The 25023-nt window shown below is 42.0% G+C and overlaps 1 protein-coding gene and 1 long non-coding RNA gene across 2 annotated transcripts in view; both read left to right on the forward strand.

The window, feature by feature from the left end:
- Positions 1-251: 251 nt before the first annotated feature.
- Positions 252-25023, forward strand: part of LOC125904472 (TOG array regulator of axonemal microtubules protein 1-like) — a 97585-nt gene continuing 72813 nt past the window's right edge. Inside the window, exons 1-2 of the mRNA XM_049601877.1 lie at positions 252-383; positions 14672-15137. Of these exons, the coding sequence (XP_049457834.1) occupies positions 359-383; positions 14672-15137 (491 nt within the window). The 5' untranslated portion in view covers positions 252-358. The remainder of the gene's footprint in view (positions 384-14671; positions 15138-25023) is intronic.
- On the forward strand, positions 17621-23274 carry LOC125904475 (uncharacterized). Its single transcript, XR_007451455.1, has 3 exons — positions 17621-17726; positions 22567-22991; positions 23126-23274. It is a non-coding gene; the product is annotated as an uncharacterized LOC125904475 (long non-coding RNA).

Consider the following 25023-nt stretch of genomic DNA (forward strand, 5'->3'; position numbering starts at 1 on the left):
GCTGCACTTATTTGCAGTGCAGAGAGCTTGTGTGCTTCACAGAAAGCCCACACCCATGCTGCTCTGGAAAGACTTGGAGTCTCCACCCAGCAGGCCACCCTCCCTTCACCTCATCCCCCAGTTTCACCCAAAAGGAGGCTTGAATCCACTTTTCCAAGGAGGCTCAGGCCCATTTCAGTGGACCAGACATTGGACAGAGAGGACCTCATTGTGAAGGAGAGAAGCCCCAGCCCAGACTCTTCCCTCAGCTCTGTGGACACACACTCCCACTGAGCTGAGGGACATTCCATATCTGGGACATTTCACCCCGACTCCTCCACCTACAGCAGCACCCAGGAGAAGGTCTCGTCTCCCAGTGATGTCTGTTAGAGTTGGTGGAGCAGGTATGTTGATGCTGTTGAATGATGACTTCTTTTTTTTATGGAAACTTAAATGGAAATAGGTGCACATGTGATTACATCAAACAAATGGAATAGTAAGTGACAGTTGGATCATGATTTCTTTGCTTTGAATCTGAGCAGTCAAAGAGGTAGCTGATGGATACAAGCTCCAGTCAGCTAAAACTACGATGGAGGAACTCACTAGGTCGCTGCAGAAGTTCCAGGTTATCCATCAACCTAAACCACCAGCAGCACCCAGAAGGATCCCAGCTATGGCACCCAAGGTTCCAGCACCTCCAGCAACAGTGTCCCAGCCCAACAGAAGAGGACTCTGTCATAGGACCGTGGCTGAAGCACCCAAGGTTCCAGCACCTCCAGCCACAGTGTCCCAGCCCAACAGAAGAGGACTCTGTCGTAGGACCGTGGCTGAAGTACCTAAGGTTCCTGCACCGCCATCAACATCTGCCCCACCCAAAAAGAAAGGACCACGTGGGACAAAACTCTGCCCTGCAAAGCCTGTCTCAGAGCAGGAGTACCTCCAGCCTCTGTCCAAACCTACAGAGAGCCTGTCCCTCTGCTTCGAGCAGCTGAATTCGGATGATTGGTAGGACATCGACACTACAGAAGTGTAGAGAGATCATTTAAAAGCATACCCGGCAAGGACTCAAGAGTCTGTTGTTTCTAAAGCAATGATTAACAAAGTTCTTTCTTTTTTGTCATCTAAACACAGGGAGCAGAAACTGGATGGATGTAAATCTGTTCGAGCTCTGGCACAACACCACCCAGAGATACTGCTGACCAAACTGCGTCAGCTCTGCCTGCTCCTCACAGAAGTGGTATGAAGACATTTTCCTCTTTGTCTCTGTGTCCTTGTGTTGCATGTAGTTCTCATTTGCCTTCTTGTGCATGTACCTGTACTGTATACGCAGAAGTATTGACTGATGTTCTGATCTATTGTCTAGATGAATAGCCCACGCTCTGTTGCCTGTGCTGCCATAGACACAGTAGCAGCGCTCCACCTTCACCTGGGAGGGCCATGGACCTTGAGGCAGAGACGACAGGCCGCACCCTGCTGCTCCAGCTGGCACAGAAGTCCAGCACCTTCATCCACCAGAAGGTTAACCTTGCTCTGGGTGCGCTGGCAGAGGGCTGCAGCCCTAAAAGAGTCTTAAGCGCTCTCGTCAACACAGGGCTCAGGTAAGAGGAGAGTTTTTGAACAGAATTTAGTAGGAAGCATAAATCAAATGAAACGTGGTGGTCATTGTCTACATTTTGTCCCTCTTCAGCCACCGTTGTGCTGCAGTGAGGGGGAGCACAGCACAGCACCTCCACCAGCTGGCCGACATCATTGGAGAGGACAGCATTTTAACATCTGGACAGGCCTTGCAGAGAGTTTCCTGACTGCTGTCAGTAAGATGGCGATGGATGCTGCTCCAGAAGCCAGGTGGGTTGTCTGTCAAGTCTTGCCTGATCTTATGGTCTGTGGGTTCTGTGAATAATGCTGTTTGTTTGTTCAGTCTTAGTCATAATCTTATAACCATGCTTATACACTAAATGGCTTAATGGGAATGTATCTCTGTACAGGCACCACGGTAAGCAGATGCTCCAGGGACTTGCCCAGCAGAAGGAATTTCCGGACCTCTGTGATAGGATCATCCCAGTGAAGGACAGACGCCCCCTGCAGAAGATCTTGAGGATGATGCAGTAGGACCAGATGTGATGAAAACACTGGAGGAGGTCACATTTTGGACTGGCATGGTGGTGCAGGGGTTAGCCCTGTCACCTCACAGAAAAAAAAGGTTATGGGTAAGGACCTGCCAAAACATTTGGGCCTTTCTGTGTGGAGTTTGCATGTCCTCCTGTGCCAGTGAGGGTTTTCCGGGATGCTCCGGTTTCCTCCCGCACTACCAAAGATATGCAGATTAGGTGAATTAGAGACTCTAAATTGATCATAGCTGTGAAAGATATCAGATTATATGTGCCTTGTGACAGACTAGTGACTTGTCTGCCCGTCTGTGACAGACTGGGACTTGTCCACCAGTCTATCACAAGGCACATATAATGAACTCATAATTACTAGCATTACATAACAAAATAAAAAAAAAATTAAATTAATAATGATAATTTATTTTGTATTATTTAATTATTTAATGTTATCTCAAATCAAAACTGAGCTCTCTCTCCCACTCTGATTCATGTCCCATTAATGCATGTTACTAACTTTGCCTCTTCCCAGTCGTTTGTGCTTTCGCCTTGCAGGTTTCTTGGATCGTGGGAGCACCTGGATCATGGCAGAGGGCTGCAGGCTGGAATCGAGCCTGCACCAAAGACAGTGCCCTTGTACATGGGGTGCCTGCTCTACCCACTGATCCACCGGCGCCCCATTGTCACACTTGTTAGTTATATTGATGTTGCTGTGCCTGTCTCTCTGTCTGTCCCTCTTTCTTCCAACCCAACCGGCAGAGGCAGATGGCCGCCCACCACAGAGTCGTGGTTCTGTTTTTCTTCCCATTAAAGGGAAGTTTTTCTCGCCACTGTCGCACAGCAGGGAGAAATAGGTGCTTGCTCTTGGTGGGAATTCATTTGAATTGTTGGGTCTCTGTAGATTAGTCTTGAGATCAATTTTATGATTTTGTGATGTACAAATAAAACTCTCAAAAGAGGAACACTTTTTGATGATCATTACTTTAGGAGAGAGTTTCTTGTGGCAGTGAGTAAAACAAGCAAACTGAATTTTGGTTTATTCCTTATACATACAAAATTGTTTCTATTAAGCCATGTTGAATGTGTTTAATGTGTGATACAGTGTTTGTTATTTTATTAATTTCTGTGCTTGTGTTATTGAGCTTAGTAGGCTATTTTAAGAAAGTGTGTGTGTGTGTGTTTGCTGTTTCATGTGTCTTTAAAATAGACAGATTGACCTTAGCTTGACCTTATTGTAGAACGTGTAATGTCTGATAACGTTACTTTAGTACACAGCCATACATGCACTCTTTCAGGTAAATGAAACCATGGGCCCTCTTCTCTTACTGCACTCTTACAAACAAAACAACACTTAGAGAGTTTATGCACCTGGCTGAGGTCCTGTCACAAAGTGTTTGTAGCTTGGCTGTCTGGCCATTTCATTCCTGTGACAACCAAAGAGCAAGATGAAGAGGTGCTTCTCTGTGGAAGAGGCTCGGGATGAAATCATGCCGCCTGTAAGTCCCAGAGAGATAATGACGATTTCTATGTTTCTCTGGCACAAAGGGGGAAAAAACAAACCAAAAAAACCACTGGTATCAGCAGTTATTTTAAACACCTGTATTAACCCCGAATTTCACAACCAGTGCATCCCCACTTTGAACCATTACATTTCCTCCAGAGTGACATTGTTCCACCAAAACTTTGCCACTAAAGAAACAAACAGGTCAGAGCTCATTATATTTATGGCATTATTTATTTGAAGCTACTGCTCCACTGAAGAAGAAAATAAATCACTGCTGATAAAAAGGTGCGAGAGTTACACGAGTTGTACCTGGAGGGAGGATGTTACATAAATATTGATTAGGTCAGCTTCGATTTACCCTGTGATGGGACCAAGCTACTGCTGGCTGTACAAAAAGGAGGCCATGTGACAAAGAGGATGCCATCTAGACAGGCACTGGTGCAGACGGAGGCACAGGGAACGGGAGAGGGCAGCAGGAAGCCTTGTTACATTGCTCGAAAGATAAGCTAGTAATGTGTTTAACTGTTTCTGAACACCAACAGTTCCTTGAAACTTTCTCCTGACTCTTCAAGTATAAATCTATTTAAAAAAAAAAAAAGGAAGGAGAAGTTGCAAAAAACGTCACATTTTTAAACACAAGTGGAATGAAGTTATTTGTCATCTTCATCTTGGAGGTTTTGAGCATTACCTACTGTGTGAGACACTTTCCACCTTACGTCCATAATACACAGAGTATACTGTGCAAGAAACAACAAAATGACAGCACAAACATTCCTTTCATTGCACTTTGTCAAAGAAAATAAAATTGCCAGTTGTACAAATCACTGTTTCAGTTTATCTTCAGTTGTTCTTGTTGAAATGATGCAGACGAAGCTCTTTCTTTTAATCTGCCTACTCTGATCACAGTAGGACTTCTGTTTACAGAGTTTCTATAAGTACCCGGGGGTTGTGGTAAGGTACTTTAGTGACACCAAACAGACAATTGTCTCAACTTTTCTGAGGCTTGTTGAGTTGGAGGGAGGAGATGCCAGATCTATAGCCCGTACTGTTGTGGCTTTCCTGGAGAAGTGCTGTCTCACAAAAGAGAAACTCCTGGGGATAGGGACTGACAATGCCTCTGTTATGACAGGTATTAATAACGGGGTCCATAAAGTCCTGAAGGAGGAGTATGGGCTCAAAAATCTCATCCTCATTCGCTGTGTGTGTCACTCTCTGCAGCTTGCCGTTAGTCATGCTTCAAATGACACCCTCCCCTGTAGTGTGGAGTACTTGGTACGGAAGACCTATAACTGGTTTTCTGGCTCCCCAAAGCGGAGTGAGGCCTACAAGGCCATATATGAGACCATTAACTGTGGGGAGAAACCCTTACAAATAACCAAAGTGTGTGCCACCCTTTGGCTCTCCATCGAACCAGCGGTTTCATGCATTTTGGACCAATGGGAGGAGCTGAACCTGCATTTTGCAGTCACCAAGTCCAGTGAACACTGCTACATGGCTGAGGTTTTACACTCCATGTACAGTGATCCACAGAACATGTTGTACCTGACGTTTTTGAAGTCAGTGCTGGGTGAGGTGCAGTTGGCCATCAAGGCTTTTGAGGGAGCAGGTAGATCCACTGAAACTTCTGGACAGCTTGGTTAGCCTGATAAAGTCAGTGAGTAGCAGGGTGCTGAATCCACTGGCGAATGTTGATGTTCTCAAAGGGCCAATTGATGGATACATCAGTCTGAAACCATACCTTGGTTACCTTTTTGAGTCCAAGGCAGCTGAGCTCCACCTTGCGCCTGAGGAGGAGAACAACATCAGAAAGTGATGTGTAGCCTTCACCATCTCCCTCACAAAAGAGCTGAGAATGAGACTGCTGGACAACATTGAAGCACTGCAGTACATGTCAGTTTTCAATGTGGAGGAAACTCTAAAGCACAACAAGAGCCCTGAAGAAATTGAAAAAATAGCCAAGCTCCTTGCCTACCCTCCTCCAGATATAGACAGGATTGTCCAGCAATGGCATGTCATCCATCTTAGGAAGTGGAATGAAATAAAAAACACAGTGGGTTTCTGGAGTGAGATTTGGAAGTTCAGGGTTGCAGCTGATGTCAATCCGTTTCAGGAACTTGCCATGGCTGCTGTGTCTGTGTTGTCATTGCCACACTCGAATGCTGAAGTCGAGAGATTATTCAGCCAGATGAGTGTGGTAAAAAGCAAACTTTGAAATCGGATGTCCTTGCAGACCCTTAACTCCATCCTGTATGTCCGATATGGTTTGAAGCTGTCTGGTGAGGCTTGCTATGAGCACAAGCTGCCTGATAATGTTTTGCAGCTTTTGGCACATCAGCTGCGTATTCATTTAAGTCAGCTCCCTCAGTTGCTGAACCTGCCGCAGAAAGCCTTGACCAAAATGAAGATGACCTACTCTTTCTGTGAGCCATCACAGCATATGTGTGTGTGGAGGGGGGTCTGAAAAACAAACAACCTGAATTAGAACCAGACCATCATTTTTTCACATTGCCATTGTTGTTTTCTATTGTCTCTTTTTGTTGTTAAAGTTAAAACCATCTATACAAAAAATGTTAAAAATGTTATAGTTATGGAAACAAATGTTCATGTTTTACTGTGCCTTGTTGTAGGCTCCTACTGTAAGTGGAGCATATGTTAGAAACCAAACCAAACTTAAGAAAACTAAAAAAAAAAAAAAAAAAAAACCCTAAGTAACTCTGCCAGAGTGTCTCTTTTGGATCACTCTGCCAGTCCCAAGCCCGGATAAAAGAGGAGGGTTGGAAGTAGAGCTAGCTATTCCACCCTACATAACAATCTTTTGATTAAATTTGATAGTCTAATAGGGTGACCATATTTTTATTTCCAAAACATGCTTTCAACATGCTTTATTATGCATGAAATAATCTCTCTTTTAACACGTATCTGTGGTACAAAAATAAAATTAAAATTATAATCTCTGGAATGAAATAATCACAAATAATGGCTCTTCTGTTTTAGAAAATCAACCTATAACACTGTAATAGCTCTCTTTTCAAGTCTTACTGTGGAAAAAATGAAATAACGTTATAAATAACACCTCTTCTGTATTAGAAAATCCTTTCTAACAAAATATATGTAATAATGTAAATAATACAACAGCGCCCCACAAAGACATGGCCGGGCAAAAGAGGATGTTTGGTCACCCTACCTTGCACCCAGTGCATTCCGCCTCCCATGTGTCCCGACCGAGACGGTAAGTGGGGATTTTTTTTTTTTTTTTTAACGTATTCATCTGTAAAGCTAGACTTACGCTTTGGCATTTTGTAATGAGGCAGTGCTGCTCCGATGTTTGCTCCCTCTGTTTGTGAGCGTAGCAGAGCCACCCACAGGACAGCCTGTTGGAGATTATGTCACACGCAACAACCGTAGTATTCTGTGCAAAGTGCCTGTCAATTGAAGTAATTTACATACTTAATGGGCTCGTAAAAAATAATGAAAACCAGACATTTTCACGTATTTATAAAACCTCCCCGGACGCCCCAGACAGGGCGTGAAAAGTGGACATGTCCTGGCAAAAGGACGTTTGGTTTCCCTATCCACCTTGTTTTCAACCACGCAAGTAAATAGTGACAACTTCCGTGTTTTTGTGCATGACTTCCGGTCAGCCGCTTTCCCTCATGCTTTCCTGTCTAGAAAGCATCAGTGGCTGCAGCTGACAGGGACAGCTAACACTAGCAGCAAAGCTAACATCAGGATGTCATCTGTTAAAAGCCTCCCGTTGTCGGATATGACATGAAACTACTCCAGTTAGCTCAATCATGTTGTAACTAAGACATCCGCTGGAAAAAAAAAAAAATCACGGACCGTTTATTGAGTTATTACAGACACCGCTAACAGCTAACGGCTAACAGCTAACGGTTAGCCCAGCTAATCTACGATAACCATGTTATTAATTACACACACAGAAATAGTAATGTTTGTTCAGTGATTGTGTTTATAGACTTTACAAACATCAGATTAGTCTAAACGGTGATATAGTGACGAGAAAAATGTGATACATATATATAGCTAAACTCAATAAGGTAAACAACAAGGCGATTCCCATTTACACAGTAGTCAAGAGTGCTGGACCGGAAGTATCGCACACAAAAAAAGTGCTTTAACAGTTAACTGTTAATCATCAGATTTACCTGCCAAATAGTAGGTACAAGGAAATCAATTTCATTAAGTCATTGAATTGTAATCATGTGATTAGGCAACTCACACAGTATGTTGTAGTTTTATGCAGTTATCTAAAGATACAAATAGTTATGTATTGCACAGAGATATAATGTATGAGTGATAATGTACAGCTGTAAACACTTCTTTGTAATTTTACATTGCTCCTGTTCAATTATAGGACATATCCTCTTTTTAAGGCTCAACCACAGAGTACAGATGCAGTTGGTCCAAGTGGTCAATGGGAGGTATGTGTCAGAGATGCATAGATACTACTAGTATCAGCTATTGGGCTGATATCAGTGCAAAACGGTATTGCATAAAATAATTTCATACTATACTGACACTTAACTGTTGAATGATTTTTTTTTTTTGGCTCATGGAAACACATTGTATTACTGTAAACACTAGCTTCTAAATTAGCATTGTTCTTGTTCTAGCGGTGACATTATTTTCTTTAAAAGGCTAAACAGTTGACTGCCAGTGCACCTAGTCCAAGTGGTCAGCTGGATGTATGTACAGTATCTATTGGTTTCAAATATTGAGCTGATACCATGGTAAAATGTGTAGTGACTTAATGTTCTATTTTGTATAGAGGAGGGGGGCATGTATAATGGAATATGTTCTTTGTAATCTGCTTTCCCAGGATGGTCAAGGACAAATTGATGGTACGTACAGATTTGATGCAGCCAGTCTGACAGTGCTCATTGAAAGGAAAGCCTCAAGTGTGCAAGCTGAATATGAATAATCGGGAACACTCTCTGTGACATCCAGAAAACTTGTCTTGAAGATAGGTGGTAGTGATCTGGTGGAGCGACGGGGATTGTGAGTTAATTCTAAACCTTACTTGCTTGCTTTTCTATCAAACCACTGGTGACAAATACAGTAGTTAATACTTGTGAAATGGTGCATTCACAAACATTAATACTTCTGAAAATACTAAATCATTAATCCTGGATCCTACAAAACATGTTAGATCAGTACATTTTGGAATATGAACATTACCCACCTAGAAATGAATCTAAAATGAACCTGTTAAGTGAATTCAATTGAATTATACTCAAATAAATTCTGGGGTCCCTGATAAACAATACAAAACAGTTAAGAGATGGAAATTCATTTTCAGTTGGATTTTATTTGCACAAAAATGCTCTGTCCAGTAACCTGGGGCTTTTTTTTTGTGAGAGTGAGAGAAGGTACTGTAACCTTGTGCCGTTTTGGAGAAAATGTAAGTTATTTAATCATCAATGTTTTATAATAAACATATGATAAAATTTTCCATTCAATAAGTAGCCAAATATTTTGTATGCTGTCAATTATACTTGAACGCTGCCATCAGTCTATTGTTGGGCCGAGCCACAGGCCCCCCATCAGAAGATACTTGCCACCGGGCCTAACAACTTTTCTAGGGGAAAGCCTGATGAATGCATTGTAACGCAAATATGGTGTATTCTGTTACAAGCCTTGTATAGTTTTCCATTTTTTTCCTGCCCTCAAAATCCTCCATTTTGCTTTCAGTTACCCCTCAAATGCTGACAAACTGATGTTGGCTGAAAGCATAACAACAGTCTTCCCATCACTAAAGATCAAGATGCAAGAAGACAATGAAGGATTTGTAAGTGCAAACAGATGTCTTTCAGAAGATTACAATTTTGCATGGGAATATTTGCTTAAGCTTATTGACTGACTTGTTATAAAGCTGCTGTTGGAGAGTAGTTAAGATTAGATATCTTGGTTTTAGAGGGTAACTCCACTGTTTTGGATGTTTTCTTCATGTTATTCTTCCCTTGATATTTGATAAATCGAATTGTTTATCTTTTAAGTTACATTTGAAAATGAAATGTGACTTTGGGTTTAGATTAGATTCAGAGTTAGTAATCTAACTGTCTGTGCACAAAAGTTTTCCCACATAATTTTAAACAGAATTTAGCAGCAGTCAAATGGTCAATATCAAGCAAATTAGTCATTTCTGTATTCAGTATTGGAAGGTATATTGTCTGAAATAGGCTCGTATTTAGGAAAGAATAGCATGGGACTCATAAAAATGGTGGAATTATCCTTTATTAAACAATGTCCTTTGTTTAAATGTGGTCTAGGAGCACTTTTATGATCCGGTGTCCCACTGTGGATTCATTGAGCTGAAACTGAGGAACCTACGGAGAGCCCTTCATGATGATCAGCGCTATTGCAAGCGCGGGAGGTCCAGTGATCCTTCTGCAGTTGGTATAACACTGGAAGTGACTGCAGAAGGGGAAGAAGAGTCCATCAAGTAGTGGATAACGGCTACCAAAAGGCTGAGACCATCTCCTGAGAACCTCGCATCTATCAAAATGGGCATGGAGAAAACCTTCACCAACCGAAGGTTCTGGATCACAAGCAAGTCACCAACAGTAGCAGAGATTTTTCAGCAGTACCCTCGCTTTGTAGACCTGCCATGTTTGGTACGTATTCAGCATATTGTATTGTAGATGCACATCTGGAGTCTAGAAAATGGGCATAAATACACTTTGTACCCATATACATGACATAGACGTGTCTCAAGGATTGGTGAATGGATCTTTCTCCACACTAGTCAGGTGCTAACCTCTGAAGAAAATGGTGTTGCACTTGTCACTATGCTGGGGCTCAGGATGGATGATGAAACAGCTGGAAGGAAGTATCGTAACAGAGCACCAGGAGGACCTGATGATCTAGTGTACATTGAGAGAGCAGAGGAGAATCTGAAACAGAAAGGAGTGGTGCGCAGACAGTTTCCTGTTAAACTTGCCTTTGCTTGTACAAAACATAAGGTTCAAGGCATGACAAGGAAATCAGCTGTAGTCGCTTATGTTGCTATCAGCAGAGTGACTCTCTCGGTGGACTGCACATGCTGGATCTGGATTAGAGTAAAATATATGCCAACCCAGAAATCACTGCGAGACCATGAGACGAGTCAGCTTGGACGACATAATGCCTCTCCTTCAAATCAAACAAACACTGAGCAGACATGGCACGCTGAGCATACCACAATTGAGCAGAACAAAATGAGTGATAGATGTAGAGTAAATTACTGAAACGTGTAATAATAAAATCCAAAAGAGTATATTGTGATAACTATATTTATGGTGAATCATGTTGAAAATGTCAAAAAATTCTTTTGAATTACAAATGCAGTGGCCTACAGTTATCCAGAGGTGGGGTATCCCCTGTGTGCAGCCTGGCTTCAGCACCTTGCCAGGCTGCCTCAGTCTCTCCGAGGCTGTGAGGGAGGGAGGGTGGCCCAGGGGAACCCCTTCTCAAAACATCTTCACACTGACACTGTGCTCCATTGACAGTTTGGGCTGTGTCAACAGTAGAGAGATTCAACATACTGCAACATACATACTGACCCACGGACAGGATGACTGTCTCTCAGTCGGACACCAACACCTACCTTATATTATTCAAACAATGTGTGTTAATTTTGTATTTCATTACAGTTTCTGTTTTATCTTATTTACTTATTTTTCAATCTATCCTTCCTTTCCCTCCTTCTGTTTTCTAACAGATAAATGACAGATGACGGGGAAAGCGTTGGCAGTTAGTTCAGTTGTTATGTGCATCTGAACTAATTAACCTGCAAGACAGGACAGATTGTTTAGAAAAACGAATCATTAGAGTGGGGTTTCAGCTGGTAGGTATTTTAAAGGCTTTTCACATTTGTACACTTAGCCTTGGCTAATCTAAACCCCACTGAAAAGCTGTCAGATGCTGTATATGCCCACAGTTCAGACTGTGGAGTCCAAGCTCAAGGTACTGTCTGCAGCAGCGCCCACAACACATGACTTGGTCAAATGAGCCTTGTAAAAGATTTGATTGGGAAACAAATGATGCCATGCTAGTCTTTTAACCTGAAGATACACAAGTGACTCTAACCCAGTGTTCCTTAAAAGTCAAGTATAACTCTGCATTTCAGTGAGGCTGAAATGATGGTAAAACACAAATGAAATGACAATAATGACGTGACTGCCAGTCAAGGGCTACTGGAGCTTGAAGGCATGAGCTAATGAGGGTATTAGCCAAGGTCTAACCTTGATGTGAAAAGTCTAAACAATATCTTAAACCACTGAAAGTGTGATGTTTGATCATTAACATTAATCAGAGGACAGCATATACTACTTTACAAACTGTTTTGACAAACATTTCACTCTTTCCATGATAAAATTGCTTTAAGGCACAATGTTATGTTAAATGGTGTAATTTCCCAATCCTGACGCCTCTCACAATCCTTACTAAACATCATGATCAACGTCTGTCTACTGTAAAAGAAAAAAGAGAGAGAGAGAAACAAATGGGTGAAAGAGGGAGGTGTGTACAGTTTTTCTGTATTTTCATACTCATTTTATTTGTTTTACTGCAAGCTTAAGAGTATGGCCTACTAAAATTTCTTGGTTATCAAAGTCTTTATTTTAATCTATTTTTATTTCAAGTTTTATTTCTTTCATTCAATTAAAAAGGGGCAGCACACAGATAAGCACACCGTCAGCCTGGTGAGTTGCGTCATTTAAAGTACAGTTTAAATCAAACACATGATAAAAATGATCCCAAAATTCACTTCAGTTAAGGGAGCACCTTGGTAGCCAAGAAGGTACAGCACATGCCACATCAATGCAACATCACAGGGTCAAATCCAGCCTTGGGATCTTTGTTGCATACCATTCACATTATTATCTATCTATTGTTCTTATAATGCAAAAAACCCCAAAAAGTAAAAATTGAGCGTGAGTAAATTTCTACTACTACTGTTTCTGCATTTTCAGCCATGGTCTTGAATTCATTCACCCACATGTTCCGCAGGAAATGCATTTTCTAGTTAGTTTATGTAATATTTCTGTTCATCAGAATGTTTTCTACTTTTTGACTTCACACCTGGTGGTCATTAAAGATCAAAAATACAGTTTTATTTCAGACTACCTTTCACTTAAAACATATCTGCAGATCAAATTTATCAGATGAGAAGATCTGATGCTCTATTCATATGTTCCATACTCAGTTACTGAATATTCACAGTGCTACACATGTACTGTCTTGCTCAGCTGTTGTGAGTTTTACCTTTAAGCTGTGATACTGCAGTTTGCTGAGGTGTGTGTTTTTCCATCAGTGTGATACTGCCACCTTGTGTTCAACTTTCAAAATAATATCTGCAGGTTAAAACCACAAGACAGCAGTGATGTGCACAAAGTCTGATGTCAGTGATTAACATGTCTTCCAAAGCTTTGCTGTTACCAGTAACTGTTTTATTCTACAGAGTGGAAAAACTTCTGCACACTGTCTACCCTGCACAAATAATGGTTTTAATTCTATGCATGTTATTGTCTTGACCTACAGTAATGCAGAGTGGGTGGGTCAAACATCCCCCCAACCCCCTTCAATGAATAATGACTGAAAAACTTAGCTAAAATGAACTGATAAACAGTTGACATAGCATTAGAAAGCTAAATGTAACTATAATAAACAGTCCCATTTATCATGTTGACAATATGTAACAAAAGTAACCCAGTCATTCAATCATGATTCATATGCAGGCTGGGCAGAATGGCTGAACCATAAGGTCAACTGCCTGACTGGCCAGTGCCTACAATGGACACCAATAAAAGCATGAGGAAAACTGGAAATGTTGCTTGGGGGAAAATAGAGAATAGATAAATCATTAAATGTGTGCCAAGACTAAAAAGGTTGTCAAATTTGTTTGTTTTTTTTTATTAACAACAATGCTGTGAAATTATTCCATTTAAAAAATGCCAAAAGAACTGATAGAACATGAAACTGCATCAGAGTGTCATGATTCCGTCACAGTGTTCCATGCTTTGTGACATCACAATGCAAACCATGAAAGTTTGTAAGTAGGAGAGACCAGCTCCAACTCAGTCAGACAAACATCTGTCATATTGGGAGTACAGTTGTACATTTCTGATAGTGATGAGTTTTTCTGAGACAATGAGGACCTTCCTGCAACAGTGCTGTGGGAGGAAGAACAGTGATGAAGACGCTGATGTAAGTAGTGCAATATGGATAACGCTTGAAACAGTTGGATAAGTGTAACTAACAAACAGTTGAAATAGCTTTAGTTAGCTAACACTGGTGGATGAATAACTGTAGCTAAAAGGAACAAATAAACAGCCTGATGCTAACTTCAGTGTCAGCCTAAAGAAGAACTCTGTTGGGACTGGGCCAATATGTTTATGGAGTAAAAAAGAGTAGATTATATTATAAACCGATTCATTCAGTATTTGTATTTGACTGAATACATTTAAAAAACAAAAATATGTCTTCATGTTTTTCACAGTCACCAGAGAGCCACAATGGAGAGAGTGGCTCCAGCATCCGTGACACTGAGAGAGCTGAAAGGGCTAAGAGGGCTGCACTTATTTGCAGTGCAGAGAGCTTGTGTGCTTCACAGAAAGCCCACACCCATGCTGCTCTGGAAAGACTTGGAGTCTCCACCCAGCAGGCCACCCTCCCTTCACCTCATCCCCCAGTTTCACCCAAAAGGAGGCCTGAATCCACTTTTCCAAGGAGGCTCAGGCCCATTTCAGTGGACCAGACATTGGACAGAGAGGACCTCATTGTGAAGGAGAGAAGCCCCAGCCCAGACTCTTCCCTCAGCTCTGTGGACCCACTGAGCTGAGGGACATTCCATATCTGGGACATTTCACCCCGACTCCTCCACCTACAGCAGCACCCAGGAGAACGTCTCGTCTCCCGGTGATGTCTGTTAGAGTTGGTGGAGCAGGTATGTTGATGCTGTTGAATGATGACTTCTTTTTTTTATGGAAACTTAAATGGAAATAGGTGCACATGTGATTACATCAAACAAATGGAATAGTAAGTGACAGTTGGATCATGATTTCTTTGCTTTGAATCTGAGCAGTCAAAGAGGTAGCTGATGGATACAAGCTCCAGTCAGCTAAAACTACGATGGAGGAACTCACTAGGTCGCTGCAGAAGTTCCAGGTTATCCATCAACCTAAACCACCAGCAGCACCCAGAAGGATCCCAGCTATGGCACCCAAGGTTCCAGCACCTCCAGCAACAGTGTCCCAGCCCAACAGAAGAGGACTCTGTCGTAGGACCGTGGCTGAAGCACCCAAGGTTCCAGCACCTCCAGCCACAGTGTCCCAGCCCAACAGAAGAGGACTCTGTCGTAGGACCATGGCTGAAGTACCTAAGGTTCCTGCACCGCCATCAACATCTGCCCCACCCAAAAAGAAAGGACCACGTCGTGGGACAAAACTCTGCCCTGCAAAGCCTGTCTCAGAGCAGGAGTACCTCCAGCCTCTGTCCAAACCTACAGAGAGCCTGTCCCTCTGCTTCGAGCAGCTGAATTCGGATGATTGGTAGGACATCGACACTACAGAAGTGTAGAGAGATCATTTAAAAGCATACCCGGCAAGGACTCAAGAGTCTGTTGTTTCTAAAGCAATGATTAACAAAGTTCTTTCTTTTTTGTCATCTAAAAAAATGGAGCAGAAACTGGATGGATGTAAATCTGTTCGAGCTCTGGCACAACACCACCCAGAGATACTGCTGACCAAACTGCGTCAGCTCTGCCTGCTCCTCACAGAAGTGGTATGAAGACATTTTCCTCTTTGTCTCTGTGTCCTTGTGTTGCATGTAGTTCTCATTTGCCTTCTTGTGCATGTACCTGTACTGTATACGCAGAAGTATTGACTGATGTTCTGATCTATTGTCTAGATGAATAGCCCACGCTCTGCTGTTGCCTGTGCTGCCATAGACACAGTAGCAGCGCTCCACCTTCACCTGGGAGGGCCATGGACCTTGAGGCAGAGACGACAGGCCGCACCCTGCTGCTCCAGCTGGCACAGAAGTCCAGCACCTTCATCCACCAGAAGGTTAACCTTGCTCTGGGTGCGCTGGCAGAGGGCTGCAGCCCTAAAAGAGTCTTAAGCGCTCTCGTCAACACAGGGCTCAGGTAAGAGGAGACTTTTTGAACAGAATTTAGTAGGAAGCATAAATCAAATGAAACGTGGTGGTCATTGTCCACATTTTGTCCCTCTTCAGCCACCGTTGTGCTGCAGTGAGGGGGAGCACAGCACAGCACCTCCACCAGCTGGCCGACATCATTGGAGAGGACAGCATTTTAACATCTGGACAGGCCTTTGCAGAGAGTTTCCTGACTGCTGTCAGTAAGATGGCGATGGATGCTGCTCCAGAAGCCAGGTGGGTTGTCTGTCAAGTCTTGCCTGATCTTATGGTCTGTGGGTTCTGTGAATAATGCTGTTTGTTTGTTCAGTCTTAGTCATAATCTTATAACCATGCTTATACACTAAATGGCTTAATGGGAATGTATCTCTGTACAGGCACCACGGTAAGCAGATGCTCCAGGGACTTGCCCAGCAGAAGGAATTTCCGGACCTCTGTGATAGGATCATCCCAGTGAAGGACAGACGCCCCCTGCAGAAGATCTTGAGGATGATGCAGTAGGACCAGATGTGATGAAAACACTGGAGGAGGTCACATTTTGGACTGGCATGGTGGTGCATGGGTTAGCCCTGACACCTCACAGAAAAAAAAGGTTATGGGTAAGGACCTGCCAAAACATTTGGGCCTTTCTGTGTGGAGTTTGCATGTCCTACCTGTGCCAGTGAGGTTTTCCCGGGATGCTCGGTTTCCTCCGCACTACCAAAGATATGCAGATTAGGTGAATTAGAGACTCTAAATTGATCATAGCTGTGAAAGATATCAGATTATATGTGCCTTGTGACAGACTAGTGACTTGTCTGCCCGTCTGTGACAGACTGGGACTTGTCCACCAGTCTATCACAAGGCACATATAATGAACTCATAATTACTAGCATTACATAACAAAATAAAAAAAAAAAATTAAATTAATAATGATAATTTATTTTGTATTATTTAATGTTATCTCAAATCAAAACTGAGCTCCTCTCTCTCCCACTCTGATTCATGTCCCATTAATGCATGTTACTAACTTTGCGTCTTCCCCCGAGTCTTTGTGCTTTCTCGCCTTGCAGGTTTCTTCGGATCGTGGGAGCACCTGGATCATGGCAGAGGGCTGCACCAAAGACAGTGCCCTTGTACATGGGGTGCCTGCTCTACCCACTGATCCACCGGGCGCCCCATTGTCACACTTGTTAGTTATATTGATGTTGCTGTGCCTGTCTCTCTGTCTGCCCCTCTTTCTTCCAACCCAACCGGCAGAGGCAGATGGCCGCCCACCACAGAGTCGTGGTTCTGCTCGAGGTTTCTTCCCGTTAAAGGGAAGTTTTTCCTCGCCACCGTCGCACAGCAGGGAGAAATAGGTGCTTGCTCTTGGTGGGAATTCATTTGAATTGTTGGGTCTCTGTAGATTAGTCTTGAGATCAATTTTATGATTTTGTGATGTACAAATAAAACTCTCAAAAGAGGAACATTTTTTGATGATCATTACTTTAGGAGAGAGCTTCTTGTGGCAGTGAGTAAAACAAGCAAACTGAATTTTGGTTTATTTCTTACACATACAAAATTGTTTCCATTAAGCCATGTTGAATGTGTTGAATGTGTGATACAGTGTTTGTTATTTTATTAATTTCTGTGCTTGTGTTATTGAGCTTAGTAGGCTATTTTAAGAAAGTGTGTGTGTGTGTGTTTGCTGTTTCATGTGTCTTTAAAATAGACAGATTGACCTTAGCTTGACCTTATTGTAGAACGTGTAATGTCTGATAAAGTTACTTTAGTACACAGCCGTACATGCACTCTTTCAGATAAATGAAACCATGGGCCCTCTTCTCTTACTGCACTCTTACAAACAAAACAACGCTTAGAGAGTTTATGCACCTGGCTGAGGTCCTGTCACAAAGTGTTTGTAGCTTGGCTGTCTGGTCATTTCATTCCTGTGACAACCAAAGAGCAAGATGAAGAGGCGCTTCTCTGTGGAAGAGGCTCGGGATGAAATCATGCGGCCTGTAAGTCCCAGAGAGATAATGACGATTTCTATGTTTCTCTGGCACAAAGGGGGGAAAAAACAAACCAAAAAAAACACTGGTATCAGCAGTTATTTTAAACACCTGTATTAACCCCGAATTTCACAACCAGTGCATGCATCTTTATTATATGCAAGAAAATAAATGATATGAGAGGGGTAAAAATGTTTTGAGAGAAAGTATTTTGTCATAGAATATAAATGACATTTAAAAAATTATTTCCAAGAAAAAAACTCTCAAAAAACTTTTTTTTTACTCTCAAATATTATTTTTTTGTTATCAGTGTGAAAACTTTTTCTTTCTCAAAAAAAATTGTTTCTCTCAAAACATTTTTCCATAGACTGTATATTTTTCTTCTCTCAAAACCAAAAAAAGTCTTTGCTATGGTGTCAGGATTTTGCTCTCACTGTGAAAATAATGTCATGGGCGGGGCCACGTTCCTATTGGCCAGTCTCAATCGAATTGACAGCTGGGTGAGGATGGTCTTGGGAGTCAAATTCAACTGAATCATTCATCCACCATGGTGGATTCACCGGCATAGATGCGCTGCGTTATTTGGGAGCGGATATGCATACATTAACGTTATGCATGTGTGGCCAAATGGAGAGGAGAGGGGAATGAACCGACAACGCCACCTGTGGAATTGCACCCCAGGGAATACATTCAAACCTGTAGACTACTCTTAACAACAGAAGGTCACACAGATTCATACACTGGTAACTATGGGGACAGGAGACGGACTTCCAAATATACCACAGAGGTCAAAAGCTGCATGAATGCACAGCTGCGTTACAGTGTGCTTTAATCAGTCTATGGAAAACCGGCAGAACAGCAGTGGAAAACGGAGCGGCTGGAGCACCAGGGCTGGAGGCCTTGGACAGCCGTCCTTCAGGATGCCCAGCTGATGGCCCACGTCACCGGGCTACGGAGTGCAGTCCCACAAAGTGCGCAGAGGAGGAGAAGAAGCCACAAGCTGTGGCCTCAGCTACAGCAGGACAGAGAGCAGGTGTTGCCGGTGCCAGACCTAAGGGAAATCTGGACCGGCAGCAAAGGTTACACAGACAAGGGTGCGCTGTGTAGCCAGTAAAATAAGAGTCTGTGGACTGTGGATTAACAAGAGAGAGGACCAAAAGTTAGTGTCTTGCTCCAGCCAGTGCTCGTTTAATACTGATAATACTGCATAAAACTCAGTTACATCTCAGTCATGTCAGCTATCTTAAAGTTGTTGCTTTAAAGTTCATTTTCCACATTCACACTAAAATATGTTACACAAAGAAAATCAATGTAAAAATCTAACTGACAATAAACCATATAAAAAAAAATAATGTCTCAGGTAAATTAAGTGCACATGAACTCAAAGTAATTTAAATTTTATTCCACAGAAATAAAAATTGGCTCAACTCAAATATGAAACTGTACAAAAATAATATTACCCAAAACACACATTTACTTAACTCAAATACTTAAACTCACTCCAACTGTTAACACATACAACACAATAACACTCATACTATACTGATATACTGGTTACAAAACCTCTGTGCAACATTGACATAACACTGTCTTAGCCTTGCACTTAATTGTCTGACAATATGGCGCAACAACGACCTGTTAACAAGCGACCGGAAGTGAAACTAATTTGTGTATGGTGACTCTCAAATTTACTCGCGGCTAACTGGCTTTAACTCATAAACAATGTTTGCAACACGTTTTCTTATGTTACCTCGAGCTAATGTCTGTAACTTACACTTACAAAAATACTGGGGGAAACAGAAACTCACGGAGGTAATTAGACAAAATGGCAGCCGCGGCCGGGACACATATCTCGAGTCTCCCTAATGGCTCCACCGTGGCGTTACAGTGCCATCTACTGACATATTGTAGAATTGACCTGATGTCAAAACTGTGTAATTTGAGTTAGATTAGTTCAAATATTTAACAAAAAATTAGGGGGTGTCTGTTTCAATAAAAAAATATACATGTAGCATTTTCGACCTACTACACAGGACAAGAAGTTAACATAAAGTTAAAGGGAAATTTCGGTTTATTTCAACCCGTCTCCTTTCGTCCTAAATGTTTCAAGTCACTAGTGACATAGAAATAATAGTTATTATGTTAGCCGTTAACTTTGTTTAGTCTCAAATATTATTTTTTGCTATCAGTGTGAAAACTTTTTCTCTCAAATATTTTTTTTTCTCTCAAACATTTTTTCCCCTCTCATATCATTTATTTTCTCGCATGTAATAAAGACACTAATATAGCTCCATACAAAAAACAAAAACAAAAAAACCCACACTGGTATCGGCAGTTATTTTAAACACCTGCATTAGCCCCGAAAGGGGTGTCCTTCTCCTTTGTTCACCGTTCGCACAGAGACAAAAAAGACGGAGATGGAGGCTGCATCACTCTGTGTGCTCCCTGACCCTTCGATAAGTATCCATTACTAGTTTATTTTAATGTATCTCATCAAAATGTAAAGTGTCAGTGTAAATTAGGCATGTATATAATCAACCAACTAAATCATATTTTAAGAGAATTCATGAAATGTAGAAATATACGCACATCACTTAGTTTGGGTGCTGGAATGAAAAACTTTAGAAAAAAGACGCAATCAGGACCCCAAGAGTCCAGTGGCTATACATTTTCTGCGGGCGAAACATAGCGTGGCATCCCTCACATACCAAGGAATTGAACACGTAAAACGTCTGAGACGAGGAGGAGACACAAACAGACTATTGTTACAACGAGAATCCTTTTGGATTTTTACATTGGACACCCTGTCCCCCAAAGGCATGAACGAGGACTTCCCCATTCATCATTTTCTGTAGTTGATAACTGTTAACACCTGATGTGATATATGTATTATATTTTAACCTGATGTTGCCTGATACATATAGTTATCATCATTGATCAATCGTGTACGTTTACAATAGCCTAAGTATAATGTGTGTAAATATTTTTGTGAATGACCATGAATTATGACGTCACCAGTGGGTGTCTATATGGGTGAAAAACACGTAACTTGTAAGATGACCTGATGAAGAGCTGACACGCTCGAAACGTTGTCTAACTAGTAAAGATTTTTAGAGCATAATGAGAGTGTACGGGCTTTCTCTCTCTCTTTTCTGAGAGAATTCATGATAAATGTTACGTTTTGTTCAGCAGGGCTGCTCGTGAACTAACGTTAGCTGACACTACCATAAGGCAGACTTCCATTGTGGTTTTGAAGTTTATTTCTGCCTTTCATTTTAGTTTATTTCTACCAAAATTACACACTGTAAAATTCAATTTGGGACAACAGTAACGTTAAACAGTTGTTCATTTAAAGTCGGCATGAAACCTGGTGGAGGTTAACAATTAACAGTTATGTTTTAGCTAACGTTAAGCAGCACTGCCATTTTGCTGCAGGTGCACCTCAGAGTTTGGGTTGGGAAGGGAGAGACTGTTAGATTTAAGTTACATATTGGCCGTCTAAACCCATAGCGTAAATCATATTGTATTTTAACGAACGTGTTAGAAACCACTCGTTTCGTTAGTTAGGTTTTTAATCGCTGTTGGTTTTCTCCCTGGTGTTAACATTAGCTTGCCCAGCACCCCTCCCCCCACCAGTGTTGCCAACTTAGCAACTTTGTCGCTAGATTTAACAGATTTTCAGGCCCCTTCAGCGACATTTTTTCAAAAAAGCGACTTTTTCTGGTGTTATTGGAGACATTTCTGGTGGCGACTCTGACGTGAAAGCAAATATCACTCTGCAGTTCCTGTTCCCAGTGAGCAGCAGCCGCTGCTGCTTTGAGCCCCTCCCCCGTCCCAAAGCACTCACAGGCGGTCAGTCTCACAGCAGCAGTCCCCAGTGCAGTCAGAGCAGAGAGGAGATCCTCACTCCTCCGCGTCCAGACTGCAAATGAATCACGCGTGCGCAAAGCCGCCGCCGATCCCACCCTGGCTTGCACAGCGGCATATAATATTTCTTCACTGTCACACTAAAATAAATCACTGTATTTGACCCACACACATACTGTCATTACCTGCATATCTCTCTCTCTCTCTCTCTCTCATTGTGTCATATGGATTACTGTTAATTTATCATGTTGATCTGTTCTGTACGACATCTATTGCACGTCTGTCCGTCCTGGAAGAGGGATCCCTCCTCAGTTGCTCTTCCTGAGGTTTCTACCGTTTTTTTTCCCCGTTAAAGGGTTTTTTTGGGGAGTTTTTCCTTATCCGCTGTGAGGGTCTTAAGGACAGAGGGATGTCGTATGCTGTAAAGCCCTGTGAGGCAAATTGTGATTTGTGATATTGGGCTTTATAAATAAAATTGATTGATTGATTGATTGACACCGCCTGTCCGCCTCAGTCACTACTCACCTCGTCCGCTGACTGTGTGTGCCTCTGCTCTGTCCTGCTAATCAATAAATCACTGCATTTGAATCTAGGCTGACCAAACGTCCTCTTTTGCCCGGATATGTCCACTTTTCACGTCCCGTCTGGGGCGTCCGGGGTGTTTTTTTTTAAAACTGATGATAATGTCCGGTTTTCCGTGTGTTTGTTAGAGCCGCATATTTCTGTCCGAACCCGAACCAAGCCCGACATTATTTAATGACCAAAGCACTGAGTTTGTGTCACACAGTTGTTACGGTTACAGGCTATTTAACAGGCCGGGCGTGCTCAGCGGAGAGGGAGACCTCCGTGTTTGAGACGGGAGCGGGAGGTGGGAGGTCCAACGCTTCCAGCGAGTGGAGAGGGAGAAATATAACAAAATAAGATAAAATAGGAATAACCTGTCTCCCTCTTTTATTTTATTTTTATTTTCATTTTAATCAAGGCGGAGGTGGGCGGCTGGAGGTCCGAGACTTCCAGCGAGGAGAGAGGGAGAAACAAACAGCCAATAGCTGTGTCCCAATTCAGGGTCTGCATCCTTCGGAGGACCCGGCCTACGCAGGGACGAAGGACGTGTCACCCGTTGTTAAATGGGACAGTCTAGCCTACGGAGGATTTCCCGGTTGCGTCACGACGTCATGACTCCTGCCGCCCAAACCCGGGAAAGACACAAAAACAAAACAGACAACAGATGACACGGAAACATAACGGACAGACGACATAACAGACGACACAAAAACATAACAGACGACAATGATGGAGCCAGAGGTTGTGATTTTGGTTTTTTTTAATATATTTTTTGTTGGAGAAAGAGGAGAGGCGGCTCTGGCGACACCAGTTTATCTCTGGCTGGGAGAGAGCCGTGGGGAGGTAACGTTAAACCTGTTATTTTAACCCACATTAATGTTCATACAGAGCTAGCATAGTTTGTGGTAATTAATATAAAAAGTTGTGCAGTAGTATTTTGTTTGTTTTATTCTTGCCTCTCTTTTAAACATTTTTAGTGACATGGCAGCTGTCGATTGCGTCAGCCCTGCAAACCCCGTTGATGGACGATGTGGTGGACAGTGGAGACATGCATTCCCCACCCCCCACATGATGTCCCACTCACAGCCAGAAGACTCCAGGGTCTTTATTGTGGCATCCCATCCAGTCCAGCAGCACCACAAGGGACTCCTGCTCAGCCAATAATCATACTGTAAATAAATGTAGTTTTTTGTTATTTAATAGGTTAGTAATGTGTTTCATAATTTTCTGCTGATCATTTGTAAATAGTTGTACATGTTAAGAATGCCCACTTGTAAATAGCTAAAAATGTTCAGATTGTATCTTTGTAAATAGTTATGAGAAAAAAATAAATTGTGTTGTCACTGAAAAGCAGTTCGAAAGTTTACTCTAGTTGTAAATAAGAAATGGAACAGATAATGATTACAAGATTTTAATTTAACTATATACAACATTTGAAAAAGATAATGGAACAACTATATAATATTTTTAATCAACAACTAACTATAACTATATACAACATTTTAATTTAACATTTGAAAACAAGAAACAGCAACACATAAAACTTAATTGAACAGGATAAAAAAAAAAAAGCTAAAAAAAAAATCACCGCCTCTCAACCATTCACTCCAGTAAATTAAAAAGTCTGTCCATTCTCTCCTGGTTCTCTCTTTCCCTCCTCTCCTCGGCCTCCCTCTGCAACCTCATATCCTCTCTAATCAGCTCCAACATCTCATCTTCTCTTTCCCTTCTTCTTTTCTGTGTCCCTCCTGTTGCTGGCCCTGGCTGCCTCTCCTCATCCTCCTCTTCCTACTCATGCTGCTCACCCACTGCAGCACCTGGCCCTGGTGTGTCCTCAGGAATGGAGGCAATTAGGACAGGAGGGGCAATGGAAGGCCTCTGTCCTAAAACCTCATCCATGAGGACAAACCAGGGCCAGGTGGCAACAGTGTGCTTCCCGCCGACCCCCTGCCCTGTCCCTGGATCTTTGCATCCCTAAGGTAGAGGAAATCAATCACAACAGCAGCAATTTTCTGCAAAGTATTTATTAAAAAAGTCTTGAAAAGGAGGTTATCATGGACTCAAAAAAGGTATGTTTGAGATGCTCTTTGGAATGGGATTCATGTAGTGATAAAGAAACGAAGAAAAAAACCCCAAGGCACTCTCCCAAAGCAGTTAAAATGCCTTTATTCTTAAGCCATGGTCATATAAACCTTAAAAACACAGTCCTTCGACAGGTTCCGGCATCAAGCCTTCAACAGGAAGTTAAACAGATTCAAGGAATAAACAAAGGCATTTTAACTACTATGGCAGAGTGCCTTGGAGTTTTTTCTGCATTTCTTTATCAAAGTATTAACTTGGGTAAAACAAATGTAGTTTCCATATCATTATCCAAACCTGCACATACTTTATTTTTATTTTTTTAGGTTGTCCCACTTTTTTTTCCCCCTCCAGGCCCATTTTTTGAAGGATTGTTCTAAACAAGAGAGAAGCATTACAAAAGGTAAACACACAAGATCACAAAAGGCGACATCAGGACAGACATTAAACTCCCACAACCACCTAAAAACAACATTAACTTGTGATCTTAGGATTATATTTGTACTTTGTACAGGATTTGGGTTAATTTAAGTAACCTTTACACACAAATATGTGTAGAGTACAGATGGGCTATTTATTATTGCCTTAACAGGTACCTCCATCCGAGTGTGGCCGTATTTTTGGCCCCTGTGAAGAGGTGGTCGTTTTCACCACCACCGTTCAGTTTTATAAATTCCTCTGTTTGCTCCTTGCTCCCTACAACAAAATGAAATGTAAGACATATTTTCTATTATGTCAACAGGCAAAATGACATACATAGGCCTAATAACGACAATAACAATAATGCTCCTGAAGT

The sequence above is a fragment of the Epinephelus fuscoguttatus genome, linkage group LG17 (genome assembly GCF_011397635.1).
Source record: "Epinephelus fuscoguttatus linkage group LG17, E.fuscoguttatus.final_Chr_v1".
In the NCBI taxonomy this organism is placed as follows: domain Eukaryota; kingdom Metazoa; phylum Chordata; class Actinopteri; order Perciformes; family Serranidae; genus Epinephelus; species Epinephelus fuscoguttatus.